At 42.9% G+C, this 17,107-nt stretch overlaps 1 protein-coding gene across 2 annotated transcripts in view; it reads right to left on the bottom strand.

Annotated features, from left to right (window-relative positions):
• Positions 1-7,277: 7,277 nt before the first annotated feature.
• Positions 7,278-17,107, bottom strand: part of pcdh7a (protocadherin 7a) — a 30,345-nt gene continuing 20,515 nt past the window's right edge. Inside the window, exons 3-4 of one of the 2 annotated variants that reach the window (XM_062520496.1) lie at positions 13,121-13,322; positions 7,278-10,886 (exon numbers count right to left, since the gene is read on the bottom strand). In XM_062520496.1, coding sequence (XP_062376480.1) covers positions 10,342-10,886; positions 13,121-13,322 — 747 coding nt within the window. In that variant the 3' untranslated portion in view covers positions 7,278-10,341. The remainder of the gene's footprint in view (positions 10,887-13,120; positions 13,323-17,107) is intronic. The other variant, XM_062520497.1, reaches the window with a different exon arrangement.

The raw sequence follows: 17,107 nt of genomic DNA, 5'->3' as shown, positions 1-17,107 counted from the left end.
CAACGCAAGGATGAAAGTAATTTGACTGCATCAGAATGACAATTATATGAACATGAAATGTGTTAAATTACAACAAATGTCTTCAAATATATGACGAGTCGGTGAAATTAGGCTATAAGTAACGTCATATTTTTTTGCGTTGTCGTTAACCTCAATGGTACTATTTGTAGCTCCTAGCTCGCCGTAGTTGTGTGGACACAACCAGCCATTCACATAGACCGCTGTGAATAGTGATGGTATTGCAATTAATTGTATGTTTTCTTATTCTTCTCTCTTGAAATAGTTAAAAGATGATACATTTCCGATCAGTTAAGCATTGTTCCTTTGGATTTTGTTGAGTTATGTTAAACTCCGTAAACAGTATGGAAACCAAGTAAACAAACGTTCGGAAGAGCCCAGTCCCGCCCACTTCAGATCCGTTCAGAGCCCATTGACAGTGACACACAGCTGCTCTGTTTTTTTTGCTGAAAACTGCTTGTATTGGGTTACCAGGGTGAAATGGCAGATCGCGCTCCTTAGATAGGCCTATGCCAGTGGCGGTTTTAGGTACGGGCGAACCGGGCAGTCGCCCGGGGCGGCATCTTGTATGGGGCGGCACGAGCGCTTAACCCTATGAGCCCGACTGACGCAAAGTGCGTCAAAAAACACTCATGGGGGCGCTTGTGGAGGATCTCGCCTGGGGAGTAATTCAGTCTAGAACCGCCACTGGCCTATGCTGTACTTATTACACCGACGTTAGCTATATTCCATGACTAGGCCTACTGCGGTAGCCCGAAACATAGCTAACCTCAACCTCCACCCTCAGGTAGGCTATGACCAATATCACTTGTTCACAATTTTTGCTGAAGCCTATAGGGCAAGCTACCATTCAAACAGATAGGGAGGATCAGGGACATAATAATATAATGAATAATATAGGTTAAGATTTAACATATCTGTTTGTCAGTCACTTTAATAATACTTTATTAGGCTACTAACACATGGTATTAGCCTATTTGTTAACTCTAAGCAACACCATCAACTTCAAGTCTCTTCAGGCCCTCCGAACTCACACTATAGGCCTACTGTATTGCACACATTCACTTTCCAGCATTCATAAACACATCTTACACACACACACACACACACACACACACACACACACACACACACACCTGACTGCAGCACTAATGTACTAGGCTACCACACTTCTCCATGCACTCCACAACACTCACAATACTTCTCAACTTTTACACGCACATACACACACACACACACACACACACACACACACACGCACACGACTGCAGCACTTTATATATCCCACATTTCTTCATGCACTCCACGACACTCAGACTTCTTCACTTTCACACACACACACACACACACACACACACACACACACACACACACACACACACACACACACACACACACACACCTGACTGTCCTCCTACCCCACCTTAACCTAACTCCCCCACTTCACTGCATCATAAGCCTCTGAACTCTGAATCATCCTGCCCCTCCCTCCTACCCCCCCCCCCCCCCCCATGTGCACATGTACAATAGGCAAAGGAACTGACAATTTCACTGCATTCTTTACATTAGTAATCATATGCATGTGACAAATAAACATCCTTGTATCCTTGCCTATGGAAAGATCCATAATGTTGATAGCATGCTGCGAAACCATCATGTAAATCTGTCTTTAAACCTCTATCTCTTGAACACAATAAATGGCAACACTGAAGATAAAACGAAATTAGATTCATGTGAGAACCTGAGTATGACGTATTTTGCACATATTTTCCAGAGTACAGTAGGCCTACATCAACTCCCACATACAAGCGATGCTTGCTCCCAAAGTGACCTCAGTTGTGCATAGGTAATACACATATAGGTAATTTCACTGTTCATTATCATTTAATCAAATCTGAATATCAAAGTTGTTAACAGGTTCATCTGGGTTCACCCAAGCTAGCGCATATTACAAGGTTGTAAGAACATTCATTGTGTGTGTGATTGTAATAAACTATACTGCGACAAAGTTGGTGAATACTGTATGCAGAGAGGGTTAAAGCGGAGCGGTCAATCAAACACAATTTACCCATACAATAGGCCTATATATTCTGCCATTAGTGTTGATCTTCGCTGCAAGCCTTTCATCAGCCCGTTAACCAGTAGCCCTCTGAAGCAAATATCAGAAATTGGTTCATAAGATTTCCAAATGTGACTGCTACAGTACATTTGCAGAAGGTTGAACAGTTTGTGTCGCCTGTGGGAAGCAAGTCATATATTGCGTCGTAAGACTACTTACAGCTTGACTTTCATTTTTTGGCAGCCACACAAGCTACGGTGCCATATCAATGTGTGACAGTTGGCAGCATGTCAGGTAGGCCTACAATGGCGACTTCAATTCCATTAAGTTCAACACCAGTCAGGACTTCATGGCCAGTAAAAAGACCCCATCTTGAATTGGAGTGTAGGAGAATGGCGCATTTGTTCACGAGATTCAACACATGATACAGCACAGTCTATTACAGATGAGACTGAATCATCACAACCCTTGTGAGTAATTAGCTGTATAACAATGCTGCAATAAGTTCATACATGAGGGGTCAGGATTTGGAGGATGAGCTTCAGCCAGTTAGTATCGTATCTTTAAAGCAACACTAAAGACTTTTTTGTACTTTCAAAATCATTTCAGTGGTTCATCAACTTACCAGGTAGCGGATCTGTAGTTCAATGGAATGAGACACTAGAAACTACAAATGTGGCATGCTTTGATGTCGCAACACATCATATTTTCATAATATCATGCAACATCTACCTTGTCTGTGGACATCGTTATTTGCTGGATAAACAAATAGCATGCGTCCGACAGAGGAAAAATGCCTTAGTGTTGGTTAAAAAAATGGCGCTGGACATGTGCTTCTGGGCCCTTTATCACAACCAAGCCAGTTAGGTGCCACTTTTCCAACGGCCACAAGTGATGTCATCAATGTGGATTGGCTGCTTCTTTGTTGAAAATTGCCAGCTCAATCACCAATCCCCTTCGACGACAGACCATTTCACTCTACTTTGTCTTCATTTCTAACAAGGCATCTATTGGCGAACTCAAGATTGCGTTGGAAATGATCCCTGTGAAATGCAGTATTTTTGTAGCTGAAGTAGCTGGCCTACAGCTAGGCCTCCAGATTCACTTCTTTCTTAATGATTGAGAAACATTTCCAACAGCCCTAGACTTAACTTTGATATCACTCGTCCAGTCTAAGCAATAACATTGATCAGGGATTCCTAACGTTGCTTCCTGCTTTGCCTAATCGTTACAAACTGGTAATAAACCACATAGGTAGTCAGGAAACAACGTATTTAGGCCCACCTTTACTGTACGTTTACATTATTCTTCTGACCTTCCAGTCAAAATGTTTATGTTTTTGTCCTTTGCATATTTTGTTTGGCAGCACACCACCACTGTCATATAGTTTTTGAGGAATGCAAAATTCTCAACAAAATTCTACTCCTTCTACATATCCTTAGCCTAATGCTTCAACTGAAATTACTTGTGTTGAATGATGCTAAATATAAGTATGCATTTGGTTATAGTTATAGTCGGTTAGATAAGTTAGAGTTTAGTTGGGTGCAATAGAAAGCAAAGCAAAAGAAAGGTTTTGTGCCGTTTAACATGGGCATGTTCAGTCCAAAATGGTGAAAGCACTTTGTAAAAAAGCACCAGACTTTCTTCACCTCTTGGTGCTGCTACGTTGAGTCAGCCTGTCAGCCTGCCAGCAGCACCCCTGTGGACAGCCTAGAATTGGTGAGCTGCCATCGACTTCAGTGGAACTTCCTTTATCAAGATGAAACACAGGTATTGTCTCCATTTTCCATAGAAGGCTGTGTTTGTGGAAGCAAAATATGTTATATTTTTTTACAAATGTTTTAAATATTGAGACTGAGAATGCACAATGATGATGCATTGCCAGGACATACCTCGGACTAGCTATTGTCCACATCTTGAATGAGAGGTGGGAAGCATTGCTTCCAGGCCTGAGCAAGAGCGATGATGGCATAGTGGGTGATGATATTCATGCAGACTCACCACCAGGTGTGTGTACTATTTCTATTGTATTCAGAGGTTGATATGTTCATTTTTTATGAATAATGTGGTTATCGTGTTCAGTAATAACCTGGCATGCATTTCCGAACGTTGTGCAAAATATGGCATGATTGCACCGTGTTGGACTTGCAGATGATCATTGACTACCATTATGGAGAAGGTGTGAAGCTGGGCTGTATTCATTTAGGAGTAAATGTTACCGTCAAGTCCAAAAGCTTCTAAAGGATTTTAACATAAATTTTACGTGACCCCTCGCCATCCTTACATTGACGCCAAGCAATGGATTTCTGTGCCACTGGACTTTTTTTGCCTAGAATGACAGACCTGGCACAGAGGATGCTGTAGCTCATCTGAATCCTAGCATATACTACCCTGAAGCATTAGGAAACTCCCTCTGACAGCAGAGCACCACACATGATGGTACAGCCGCACAAACACTTCTACAGTACCAAGAAAGCCCCAACACCAGCGGACCATCCATAGGCAGGTCAAGTACCTGCATTGCCTGCAAGGAGAGAAGCACAACATTTCTACTGTAGTACCTGTTTAATTCTCAGTGTGTTACAGAGTCATGCATGCGTGTGTGTTCTTTTCTATCCTGTGTGTTTTTGTAATTTGCTGTTGCCACAACGAAATGTGGGCTGTGCGTGACACGTGGATCAGATTAATTGTATCTACACTAGCCACTTTGTCAGATTGGTCTCACCTTCCCATCCTTCTGAGTGACAAATGGCCATGGTCTGCCCTATGCACATTCATTGCATTTTGCAATGGATAAATTTTTAAACATATGGGCTCTGACCACCCTGGCCTACTCATACAGGATATTGTGGTTGGTTCATTCCTCGTGCATGACAGATGATTATGTAAATCACCATGACTTTCACTAAATGTTGAATCAAATTAAAAGTTTATGTGCAATAGAAAATTAAATGTTAATGGCAAGTGCTTCCAGGCTAGTCAAAATGTGCATTAAATAAACAGGTTAGATATGATTTATGTATTATAAGACAGATGTTGGTATAATTTCCTCTGAGTTTCTTTGAGGAGGAGTATTTCTATTTTGTATCCCTGTTATGAAGACTGAAATATGACTGCTTAACCATGGATGTCATCATATTTTGAAAATGTCCATAAATTGTCTCTGAAACCCCAATTGATCATTTTCATCCTTTTTTGGCAAAAAATGGAATGAGGGTTTAAAAAGCTTTAAAATGAGATCGAGGTTGAGACCATCAGTGTAATGTAAGGTGGTAGCTACAAATGAGAAACTGTTGCAACATGGAGCTGAATAGCTACAACACTCACATTTTGGAGAATACCTATTCTAATAATGTAACACTGCCCTAGAGAAGTTTGCAAAAAAAAGAACATGAGATTAATTTACGGACATGATACCACTTGGAATGTCCCATTACGTGTTGTACACCCATTATGTGCTGCACCTATCTTACATCATATATGTTTCAGAATTTATCTGAATCAAAACTACTCTCACTGTAAAGAATGTCAACTGCAGGAGCTGCAGGTCATTGTTGATGTGTGGGTTTATTGGTCTTACTTGTTATAGCCACTAGGGGGTGCAATACACTGGGTGGGGTGTTACATTAGTCACATGGGCTCACAGGTGTATTTGAACAGGTGGACACACTAATTGGACGTCTCATACCCGACCAACATTACATACTGCATTATGTGCACTGCTAAGGTCAGAGATGCTGTTCTCAGTTATAAGTCATCACTTTATTATTATTTTAAGACAAGATAAGAAATACTTTATTAATTCCAAGGGAAATTTAGTATCATAACATCACCATCTGGTTTTTCACACAAGGAAAAAGGAAAATAGAAAGTCACATCAGAATGCCAATGCAAGGAGGGGAGGGTATTGAACAAGTGAAGAAAATGGATTTTGGTCAACAATCAATCATCTATTTTAAAGATGCAGTCAGCCATCATAGCCCATAACATGTTTTCTCACATCCAGCAATCACCTCTTCACGATAGCTGCCCATCCGTAAAATAAACGGTTCTTTGTAGGCAGCCCATCGAAAACTGGAAACAAAGTGGGGGCAGCTTCCAAAAAAAATGAAACCGTTGGTGGAGTTACTCTGGGAATACTAAGGGGAGGGGTGAGCTACCTCAGGTGTGTTTTGTGGTTAAAATATAACATATATTGTTTTTGACAAAATTGTCTGCTATAATAAATTTAAATATAAACACAAACATTAACAAGCATGGCTTTCTGCGCTATTGCTGACTGCACCTTTAATCGGTTGTAATCTTTAGGAGGAAAAATTGATCTAGCAATGGAGTCACTTACAATAACAGCCTGCTATTGAGCAGTAAAACGCACTTACTGGCAGTTCCTCTCCATTATGTGTAGAGGATGAACCCAAGGGCATGTTCTTCTGCGGGCAATCTTCTCACTCAGTGTGTGTGCAATGTGTTTTCTTGGTTCTGTGCCTCCATGCCACTGAAGAGCTTAGCCGAGAGTGTAGCTCATACAAAGAGTAAGAGTAGCCTGTGTGTGAGGTATTGGGCTGAGTGATGGGGACAGTTAGCAAAAATATAAATCAAAGAAATGTAAGAGTAAATTTACTCTGAATGTAGATATGCCAAACCCATAACTCTAAAATATTATGCAATAATTTCTGACTGAAACATATCTGATTGGTAGAAGGCTTTTTCAGTATGGAACTCTTGAAAGTGAAGTCAACTTCTCTGATGCATGAACAATAAGTAGTGTGTTGATATAGTATCAGTATTGATACATAGAAATAAGCCAATAGGACCTGGGACAAGGCATTTTCTGGACATCAGGAGAGAAATTTAGTGACGTAATGGTGAATTTCATTGAATGAATAATTTGAGGACAAAATTGATGAGGCTATATAAAAAATAAAAAGCACAGCTCTACTGAAGCAGAATGTTCAGTGAATGCATGAAACAATAACTAAGCTAGGCTCAGCTGCCGAGAAGGAGATCAATAATTTCAAATGACACACTGTCATGATAGACTATTTATTAATACTTAGGGGAGAATAGTAAGAAATGGTTGTGCTTATCATATTTCTTGATATAAAACCCATGAGGACAAAGCTTGTGTCTACGATATCTGCACTTCTACTGATAATAAAGTGACTGAAAAGAAACTGGAAGCCGGAGAGGTTTGCAGGAGTTTTAATGTCAAAGTCAAACTTGTACAGGTAACATACCAAACCTTTCACTGTCCCCTTCTTCCCCTCATAGCAAATGCGATTCATTTCATAATTACACTAAGAGAGTAACAAAGTCTCTCACATGAGCATAAAAACTGAAAAACAGAAGAAAAAAAATACAATTTAATATTAATTATTATAAGTGCAGGACTGAAGACCTTTTTAGCATGCCTTTCTGGTTAAAGATTTCATCTCTCTAAGGTAGTTCTACTATGGCAGGTGGGAATAGATGGGAAGAGCGGGCAGAAATGGGTATGATTTCGCCATACAAAAATATGTGAGTGTGTGTGCGTGTGTGTGTGTGTTTGTGTGTGTCTGCTCATGTGCATGTGAGCGTATGTGTTTGTGTCTAAAAGAAAATTGGTCATCAGTCCTCTTCTACCCTCTCTTCCCACCATCAGAATGGGAACTGGTATATGCGAAATGGAAATTGTTGGTATAGCATGCAGTAGAAAAAAAGTAGTCTCTCATGTTCATTCACACACACATAAGCACACACTGATGCCCTTCATGTTCACAGTTCAGAGCCTCCCTCCCTCGCAAAAATGTACAGGAATACTTACAGACTGCATTAAAACAGCAGTTATTATATAGCCAAAGAATCTGCTGTTTACCAAAAACAGACAAAAAATGCAGAGCGGAACTGGAGTGAGTCTCTCCACGAAACAAACAAAAAAAAAATGCAGGTTCAGTTCATGCGGAATTCAATTCCTGTAGAGTCTGCATCATTATTAGTGCTGTAGTCTTTTTTCCCCTTTTTTAATGATTTCTACATCAATCCGTTTCTCTTGTGTTTTTTTGTTTGTTTTTGTTTTTGAAGTCGTGTCCAGGCACTGAAGCACCAAGGCTCCTGAATGGGTCTGTGGGTCCTTAAGGTCGCAGGAGAGCAGGAGGAGCCGGTGGGGATTTGGCGTGGCGGGACCGGACGGAGTCCCCAGCCTCAGGAAGGAAGGCTGCTCCGTGAAGACAGTACGATGGCGCAGGTTTCGATTCACAAACGGTTTTAGCATGGCTTTCAAAAAAAAAAAAAAAAAAAAAAAATCGAGACTTGAGAGTCTCTTCTCATTTAAGAACTATACAATAATGAGTCAAGAGTGCACAGGTAGTGGTGTCTAGGTAGATGAAAAAGACATAAATGAGAACCGTGAGAAAACAAAAACATGCTAAAATCTTTGGTGAATCTGGATCCCATTTCGTTCATATTACAGTATGTGGAGATTCAGGATCTGGCTAGCTAGAGGTGGAGGAGAGGGGAGCATCTACTTGGGGCAAAGTATGGGAAAGAGGAAGTGTCAAAAAGGGTGCCCCCTAGTGGCCAGGAAGTCCCCGGTGGACAGGGAGGGAGAGCAACCTCCCTTGTGGCATTAAGAGCACACGGAAGAAGTGGGTCACCACTGACAAAACTCACAAACAGACTCGTGGTACCTGAGAGTTGTAGATAAGGTCTGAGCAGTGTCGGCCATTTAAAACCATTGTCGCGTGTTGAATGCAGCAATTTAATCCTTGCGAGCTGCTCCAGCTCTGTACACGGGTTGATCCAGCATTTGCCGCAAGATCAAAGGTTGCTCTCCGTCACTCTCTGTCCAGCTTGTGAAAGAGATTTTACACACCAATACCCCTTGGCTCATCCCTTGGCTCAAGTGCCACACATACACACAGAAAAGGAGGCTTAGCATCCCCTCCCTCACACACAAAAAAAATCTTTTGTTTTTTTCCCCTTAACCAAATAAGCATTTGCTTATTGTCATGCAGTGTCTATTGTACAGATTTGGTTTATCTATGGTCTCTACTAGAAAGGAATGCGGTTGGTTCCTTGTATACATTATAGTATAGATGTACCTACAAAGTCATCTGAATGCCTTCCCAGTAGTATTGTTAGAATGATTAGGTATTCAAATATGTTTAAATGTTTTACATATTTTTATATATAAACTGGTCGAGTTAAAGCAGGCAAAAATGCTACAGCTACAGTAGTGATCTTAAAAGCAATGTTGGACAGCACTGGCTTGAGCACACAAGAACATACACAAGACACACAGAGCTGTGTGTTTGTTTGTAAATGTATGCATGATGAGGAGATGAGCATTATCATGCATCTGTTCACATATAAGAAATGTCTGCGTGTGTGTGTGTGTGTGTGTGTGTGTGTGTGTGTGTGTGTGTCTATGTCTATGTATCTGTATGGAGAGTGTAGAGGAACATGTCAGAGTAAGAAGAGTAAGACACATGAAGAACCTATACAAGCGTGAATACGCGTCACTGCATTGAGATTAAAGAAAAGAAAACATGGGACAACTGTCACCATCTCCTGGAAACTCCTGGAAACTGTTTCTTAACTGAAAGGCTAAGCTGTCTGTTCAGAGGGGAATCGCCCCATATAAGAGACAGATTAGATGGTACAAGTGGCATTTTACAATGTCCTGTTCTGATAACAGTGTTTGTTGATAACAGTACCTACAGGTGATATATGATTCAGTCTTAGTGACTCCTTTTTTTCGTTGACTGATAAGCCTAAACTGATTTTTCCTGTGCAATCTCATTGAGAATAGGTCCATGCTGGTCTGAAAGAACTGGCTCAAAATGTTGGTCTTTGGAACACATGGTGATGATGTGCTTGACAGACCGCCAACTTTTCTTCTCCGCTGCAATTCCAAGAACTGCCCCTAGAGGGCCGGATGAGCAGGGGATTAGACATTTGCTCAGGGGTGGGCCAAGCTGCACATCATCCTTATGACGCACAGTTTGGGGTTTCAGACAGGATTTTCAGTCTATTTTTGATTCACTAAACAACTGCATTCAGACAGTTAAAATTGATTATTTCATTGATTTATTTGGCTTCAGGGCTACACCTGTTTTAACAGATGTTTAACCCATTTTGATTTTTTTTAGGGTCCTGCAAATTTGAGGGAAATCAATGTTAGTGGACCTTTCTTTTCTCTTTCTTTGTCTCTCTCCCACTCTCTCTCTCTCTCTCTCTCTCTCTCTCTCTCTTTCTGTCTGCCTCTCTCTGCTTCTGTCGGGCGCTCACAGGTACACCTCTCTGCGTGAGAGTGTGAGACAGGAGGTGGTCTTGTAGTCGCCGCCGGTCCGCGTGAGCGGGATGACCTCCGGGGTGCGCTGTTCCTCCTCCTCCAGCCCCCTGCGTCCGAACCCGGCGCTGCTGAACGTGTCGTAGGACGCCGAGGTCATCTTGCGGTTGAGCAGGTTGCGGTTGTGGTCGCCGACGTTGCTGTTGCGGTCTCCCAGCGGGTCTCCGTTGGCCAGAGTGTCCCGGACGTGCCTGCGCAGGCCGGGTCTCCGTCCGCCCGAGCCGCCGCGCTCCGAGCCCTCCCCGTCTTCGTCGTCCGCGTCCGGCTCGCTGCCCTCGTCGTCCTCGTTGTTGTTGTTGCGGTCGCCTCCGACCCCCATGCAGCCGCCGGGTGAGGCAAAGGTGGACAGGCGCGGCTCGTTGCCGGGATGCCTCCGGGGCGAAACCTGCACGGGCATCCAGCAGGTGTCGGAGTGGCCGAACTCGTCACACTCCCGCGTGCACTTCCCGGTCAAGGCCACGTCGGGCAGCTGCCTCGGGTCTGGGAGGGGGACAAGACAGAGATTGGGATTGAGTCACACTGGTGAGAACAGCGGTGCTCTTGCGTCAGCGCTGAGCACTATTCAAATGTGCTGATATTGATGGCGAACTGACAGGCACAGACCTGTGTGTACATCATGTCCAGTGAGCAATGGCTTACTCACTGCTGCTCCTCAGCTCAATGCTCTCTTTTATCTACCTTTTATCTATCATCCTGACACATTATCATTTTTACAGACACTGAAGTTATGAGGCCAAAAAGTCATTCACAAATGTGTAAATCAGAGCTAGACGTGCCATTATTCACTTGAGAGCCATTGAGTTAGACTCCGAAAGCACCTTTCTCACTGGTCCCTGGCATTCTTTCAGACTTCAGAATAGCTCTTTCTTTATGATCTGTTGAAAGAAACAGCTATACTGCACTGCATAAAAACGATAGAGAAAGGGCAGATGAGTTAAGGTAACCTCTATAGATACGCGTGGGTGAATGTAGCTATATAAAAAAATAAAGAATAAAAACTCATTTGTGTGTGAAAGAAGAGACTGATCTCCTTGACAACCAGAAGTATGACTATCATAAGCACATATACGCAAATAATATCCTGCCGCATGTGCATGTGTACGGTGAGCTGTCTATTTTTGGGCATGCTTAATTCAAGGACACCATACAATTTGAAGACTTTGCTGAAGCTTCCATAGAGATTGTGGGATTCAAGAGAAAGCGCACACTCCTCTTAAGAATAGAAGCTGTGGATTCCTTCCTTACATATTGAGAGGCGCAAGGCTTGTATTACAAAATTTGCACGGAGTTGAAATATAAGAACCCAAATGTAAACCCATATTCGACGATCACATAAATTATTAATGCCCACCATTAAATTAATGAACACCAAAGGGGAGGTTGAGGTAAAGGACTCAGTCATTGATATTCACTTGTTTGCAGCTAATCAAAGCCATTTAGAGTTTACAGAGGCAATTTGGTAACTTAGGAACAACCTGCGTGTTCAAATTGCACTTTGTACATTGGTCTTGTCAAATGAATATCACAATGTTGTTTAGTAAACTGCGGTACCAGGTCAGGAGTAGGACTATGCTCCTTCAGTGCTTTTGAACTGCATTACGCACACAATTTGATAAACATAAAAATGACTTCAAACAGATATCACAAGCCACAATCCTACCATGTAATAATAATCTATAAAGCTTCAGGTCATGTAAAACAATTTCAAGCAACAGTTTTCTGTAATGCAGCCTTCACATTCATTTAGGCGCTTCAAGCGCAGTTCTCATCTCTAGCACATAAATAATTCTTAACATAGTTGCTCTACTATGCAGAAATGAGTTCAAAAACTCTCCTAAACAAAACAAAAAAAAAACCCAGTTGGCATTCCTTTGATATTCTAAATTAAGCATTCCATCATTGGTTTATTTATCAGGCCTACCCATCCTTGTTCTTTTCACGAGGGCATTGATTCAATTTTTGGCCTTCCACGAGAAAATGTTTTTAGATAATTACAACACAAAACTCCTTCAAACTGAAAGTGCCTGAGAAGCCCTCATTAAAGACCAGCTTTTCTGAGCGGCAGAGGTGGGCTTTTGTAGCATGGCAGTGCTTTAGGTCTCTTTGGCTCTGTGTTGGGCTTGTGTTGGGGGTTCTTTGGCTGTGTGTTGTTGGGGTGTGTAGGGTTGGCTGTGTATTGGGCTGTGTGTGGGGGCTGGCTGTGTGTTGGGGTGTGTGTAGGGATTGGCTGTGTGTTGGGGTGTGTGTAGGGATTGGCTGTGTGTTGGGGTGTGTGTGTAGGAGGCTCTTTAGCTGTATTTTGAGGTTGTGTGTGGAGTTCTTTGGCGATGTGTTGGGGGTGTGGAGGTTCTTCGGCGATGTGTTGTGTGTGTGTGAGGGGATTCTTTGCCGGTGTGTTGGGGGTGTTTGAGAGGATTCTTTGCCATAGTGTTGGGTGTGTGTGAGGGGATTCTTTGCCGTAGTGTTGGGGGTGCGTGCGAGTTTTTTTGCGTGTGTGCTGGGGTTTTGTGTGGTTTTTTTTGGCTGTGTGTTGTGGTTGTGTGGAGGTTCTTTGGCTGCGTGTTGGGGGTGTGTGGGGAGATTCTTTGGCAGTGTGTTGGGATCATGTGGAGGTTCTTTGGCTGTGTGTTGTGGGTGTGTGTGTGTGTGTGGGGGGGGGGGGTTGGCAGTGTGTTGGGGTCATGTGGAGGATTCTTTGACCAGCGCACACTCACCATTCTCCACATGCTCCTCTTCACCCACACTGCCCTCTGGAGTGGTCCTCTCGTAGCCGTCCTCTGGCAGGGGCAGTGCCCCCAGCCGTGGCCCTGACGAGCTCTTGCTGCTGGGCGTCTCCGAGTCCTCCAGGCCACTGTCGTAACAGCCCGGGTCCTGGGGCTGGCTCACCACCGAGAAGGTAACACGCCGCAGCGTCTGCTGGGAGAGAACACGCAGGGAGGAACCACATGAGTACAGCAGGACGGCCATCTGCTTGCACTCGCACACGTCTCTAATAGTCTCAGTTGGATGACAAAGGCATCTCATGAAGCCATCAAGCGGCACTTGCTTCCTTGGGAACCATTTAAATCATTATAATCTGTCATCATTTTGTCTTCACTGCTGGCCATAAAGCAAAAATAGCTAGAGAACGACAATGAACTGAATTGCAATGAAGTTTCCAAAGTAGGAAGTAGTTTTTTTTTAGTTTTTTTTATTTATTTCATTATTATTATGTTTTTTTTTTTTTTGGGGGGGGGGGGGTGGTTAACCACATATAATTAAATACTGCAGAACAAAATGTACTGCTGTCAATGACATTAAATTTGGCATGCAAATATTAGAACAAACTAATAATGAAACAAAGACACACACACACACACACACACACACACACACACACACACACACCTTGTGGCAGTGGCTTGTAAAGGACGACACAGAAGGGGGAGGAGAACTCTCGTCTCTTTGGTGGAACATTAGAAATTACACGCTGAAACTGGAGCATGTGTTTTATTACTGAAACAAGGGCCCTAAGGAATCATTCTCCGAAGAGGAAATTTGTCCCCTTTCAAGAATTTAATCCACAGAAATATCTGTGAACGCACATGTACGTTCATGCGCACACACACGCGCACGCACACACACGCACGCACATACACACACACACACACACACACACACACACACACACACACACACACACACACACACACACACACACACACACACACACACACACACACACACACACACACACACACACACACACACATTATATAACCAAATTAAGTTTCCATTAAGATGGACTCCCACTGGAGGGAGAAATGAAGTGTTTTTTGCCACAGATTAGGGTGACTGGGTACAGTAGGTCTCCAGTGGCTGTAAGGAACTGATGGGCAGCTGCTAAATGCACAGTAACCACATTAACACGCCCCACTGTCAAGCTTAATCAAGGTGATGAAGGATGGAAAATGGGTGAGAGAGAGAGGGATGGAGAGTAAATTAGGATGTGATAGAGAGACAGAGAGAGAAAATAGAGGATGGGGAAATAGAGAGTAATGAATGTGAAATTAATTGAACGTTTCATTTGACACTGAGGCAACATCAAAAACTAAAGCTATGAGCCCCCCCCCCCCCCCCCCCCTTCCATCCCACTTCATGGTCAGAGTGAAAAGAACTCACTAATTCCTTGACCACGGACGCCATTCCATATCTAAACGTAGCATTCTATCTTCACATTCTAAGTTGACTCTGCTCATCATGACGATCCTGACGATCCTGACGAAAGGTGTGTTTACCTGTAACTACAGCAGAGACGCGTAGACACACTATAGTATGCCAAGTGGTTCGCTCCACTTCTAAATGTCACTGGACTCAATCGCATTTACTGATTTACTGGGTGAAACACTGGACTGACTTGCACACAGACTTGTCCACTCTGCTCTGACATTTGGCCAGTTAGATCAAAACGTGCTTATGCAGTAAACAAGTCAATGACAGCATAGGGCAGCTGGGGGGCATCACAAACACATGGCAGCAAGCTGATATCTAGGCTACAGGCCAGGTGAGAGTGCCGAAGGCTACAACCAGAGACTTTTTAACGAGGAGACACAGCACTCAAAGAATCCTCCATAGAAATGCATGGGGTTAGTTTGTAACGCAAACTATGGCAGCAATGTCTACACTGTACCTGAATGCCTCCCCATTCACTTGAATAGGAGAATAGCTGCCCGATAACTGCCCAAGGTGCGTCACCAAGATGGCTGCCGAGTGGGGGGTCTTGTCTAAAGGACTTTGCTAAGACATCTCTATAGATCAGCTCTGCATGAAAATAGCCTCCTACGGTAAGTAACGAGAACATTGAAATACATGCAAAGCATACAAATGTTCGAAGAAGAAAATGATGTGATGATGTGATGAAGACGATTAAGTGAATGGATAATGTATCTCCATGATCATGTTTCCCTTCTACTCTATCATCATTTCTGTCTATTCAGCTAATCTCAGAAACAGTTTTCACTCTCTCTAAATTTTTCATATAATCCTTCCATCCCCCCACCCATCTCTCTCTCTCTCTCTCTCTCTCTCTCTCACACACACAGCTCTTAGACAGGCTGGTTTATGATGTGCCCAATCAATGCCTTGCCCTTGACCTGCTTAGGAGTCCCACTGGTGTGCTTCCCATAAGCACGATTTATTGACCCATAATTCCACTGTCTCACCCGCTCTCTCATTCTCTTTTTTTCCCCAGACTAACACACTTTCGGCTATGAGGTAGAGGCTATACATCCTGTGCTGTTGACCTTACAGCATCTAACAAATCGCAGAGGCACTTGAGGTCAGTGTATGTGGTGAGTCTGTACAAAGGAGGCGATTTATTTAGGCAACCAAAACACAAAGAGCCGTGGAAGTAATAATGTATAAGAGGCAAAGTTGATGGATGTTTTGACCTTGGTGGTTCTCTGGCACAAGGTGGATTGGCAACAGCCAAGGCATGCTGCGACATAGGCATGCTATTATAACTTTAATAATTAATGGACTGTAGGAGAAAACACTGCCTTCTGTTAAAGCAGTACAATGGAGAAACAGGCAAACAGGATAATAGAATATGCATTCATTGGCTCCAGTTAAAAAGGTTCTTGTAACAAGAGGCTTCTCGAGCCCTGACTTTATCCAAATGAGCTGTATCCACAGGGTCCAGGGTAAATTATATTGAGTACAGAGTACAGGGTAAATTATATTGGGCTGGGACTGGGACTATGATCAAATACCAGTGCTGCACTAATAAGCAGTGTCGGTTTTAATATTGATTTGGCTTTTGCTCTCTGACTAAAACTGGATTAATTTAATATGCTCCAACTTGGATGATATTTAAATCAGATAACTTTACAGTATGCTGCCCACCTGTCATATGAAATTAGTTTTTTTGAGTACCCACCACTTCATAACATTTGCTTTAATATTATTTAACGTCAGATGACCCTTGTTATATGTACATTTTGGTTGATGAACTTAACTTTCAACATGGTCTGACTGCATTACTGTAACAATACCGTGTATACTAAAGGGTTGAGCATTGATTCACCAGTCTCACCACGACAGGATTAGACTATAAACTGTACGTTTGGATAGCCAGGGATTCTTTTGTGATATATTATATTAAATACCAGTTTAGGCATTCTGTAGATATTTCTAAAGTGTGTACAGTGGATCGTAACTTCAGGAAATGTGTGAATGTGTGCAAGGGTGTGTAAGGAGGCCCAAAAGTCAGTGACTTTGGCTTGTTTTGCATGTGTAAGTGGCATGGGCGCTCTCCTGTCCCTGCGGTGGGGGAGGTTAGACGCTTGGATGCAGGCCAGAGCTCCTCCGACAGCACTCTTACTGCTGGAATGTTAATGGTCTGTGACAGCAAACATAACAAGCCTCCTCCTCATCTGACACAGCCCATTTCCCTACACAGTGTGTGTCTGTGTGTGCGTGTGTGTGTGTGTGTGTGTGTGTGTGTGTGTGTGTGTGTGTGTGTGTGTGTGTGTGTGTGTGTGTGTGTGTGTGTGTGTGTGTGCGCGTGTGCAATTGTTCAGGTGTATATGACAGTAGAACACATTACAATGCAGTTGGCAAGTTCTCCAAAAGAAGTGTAAAGGACACCAAGCACTCAAATTATGCAAAAATAAACATCTGGCAACCACCATGTGGGATGTGCAGAAATTCCCTATTCTCTA

Source organism: Sardina pilchardus, chromosome 2 (genome assembly GCF_963854185.1).
Source record: "Sardina pilchardus chromosome 2, fSarPil1.1, whole genome shotgun sequence".
Lineage (NCBI taxonomy): Eukaryota > Metazoa > Chordata > Actinopteri > Clupeiformes > Clupeidae > Sardina > Sardina pilchardus.
This window is presented reverse-complemented; position numbering and strand designations above follow the sequence as displayed.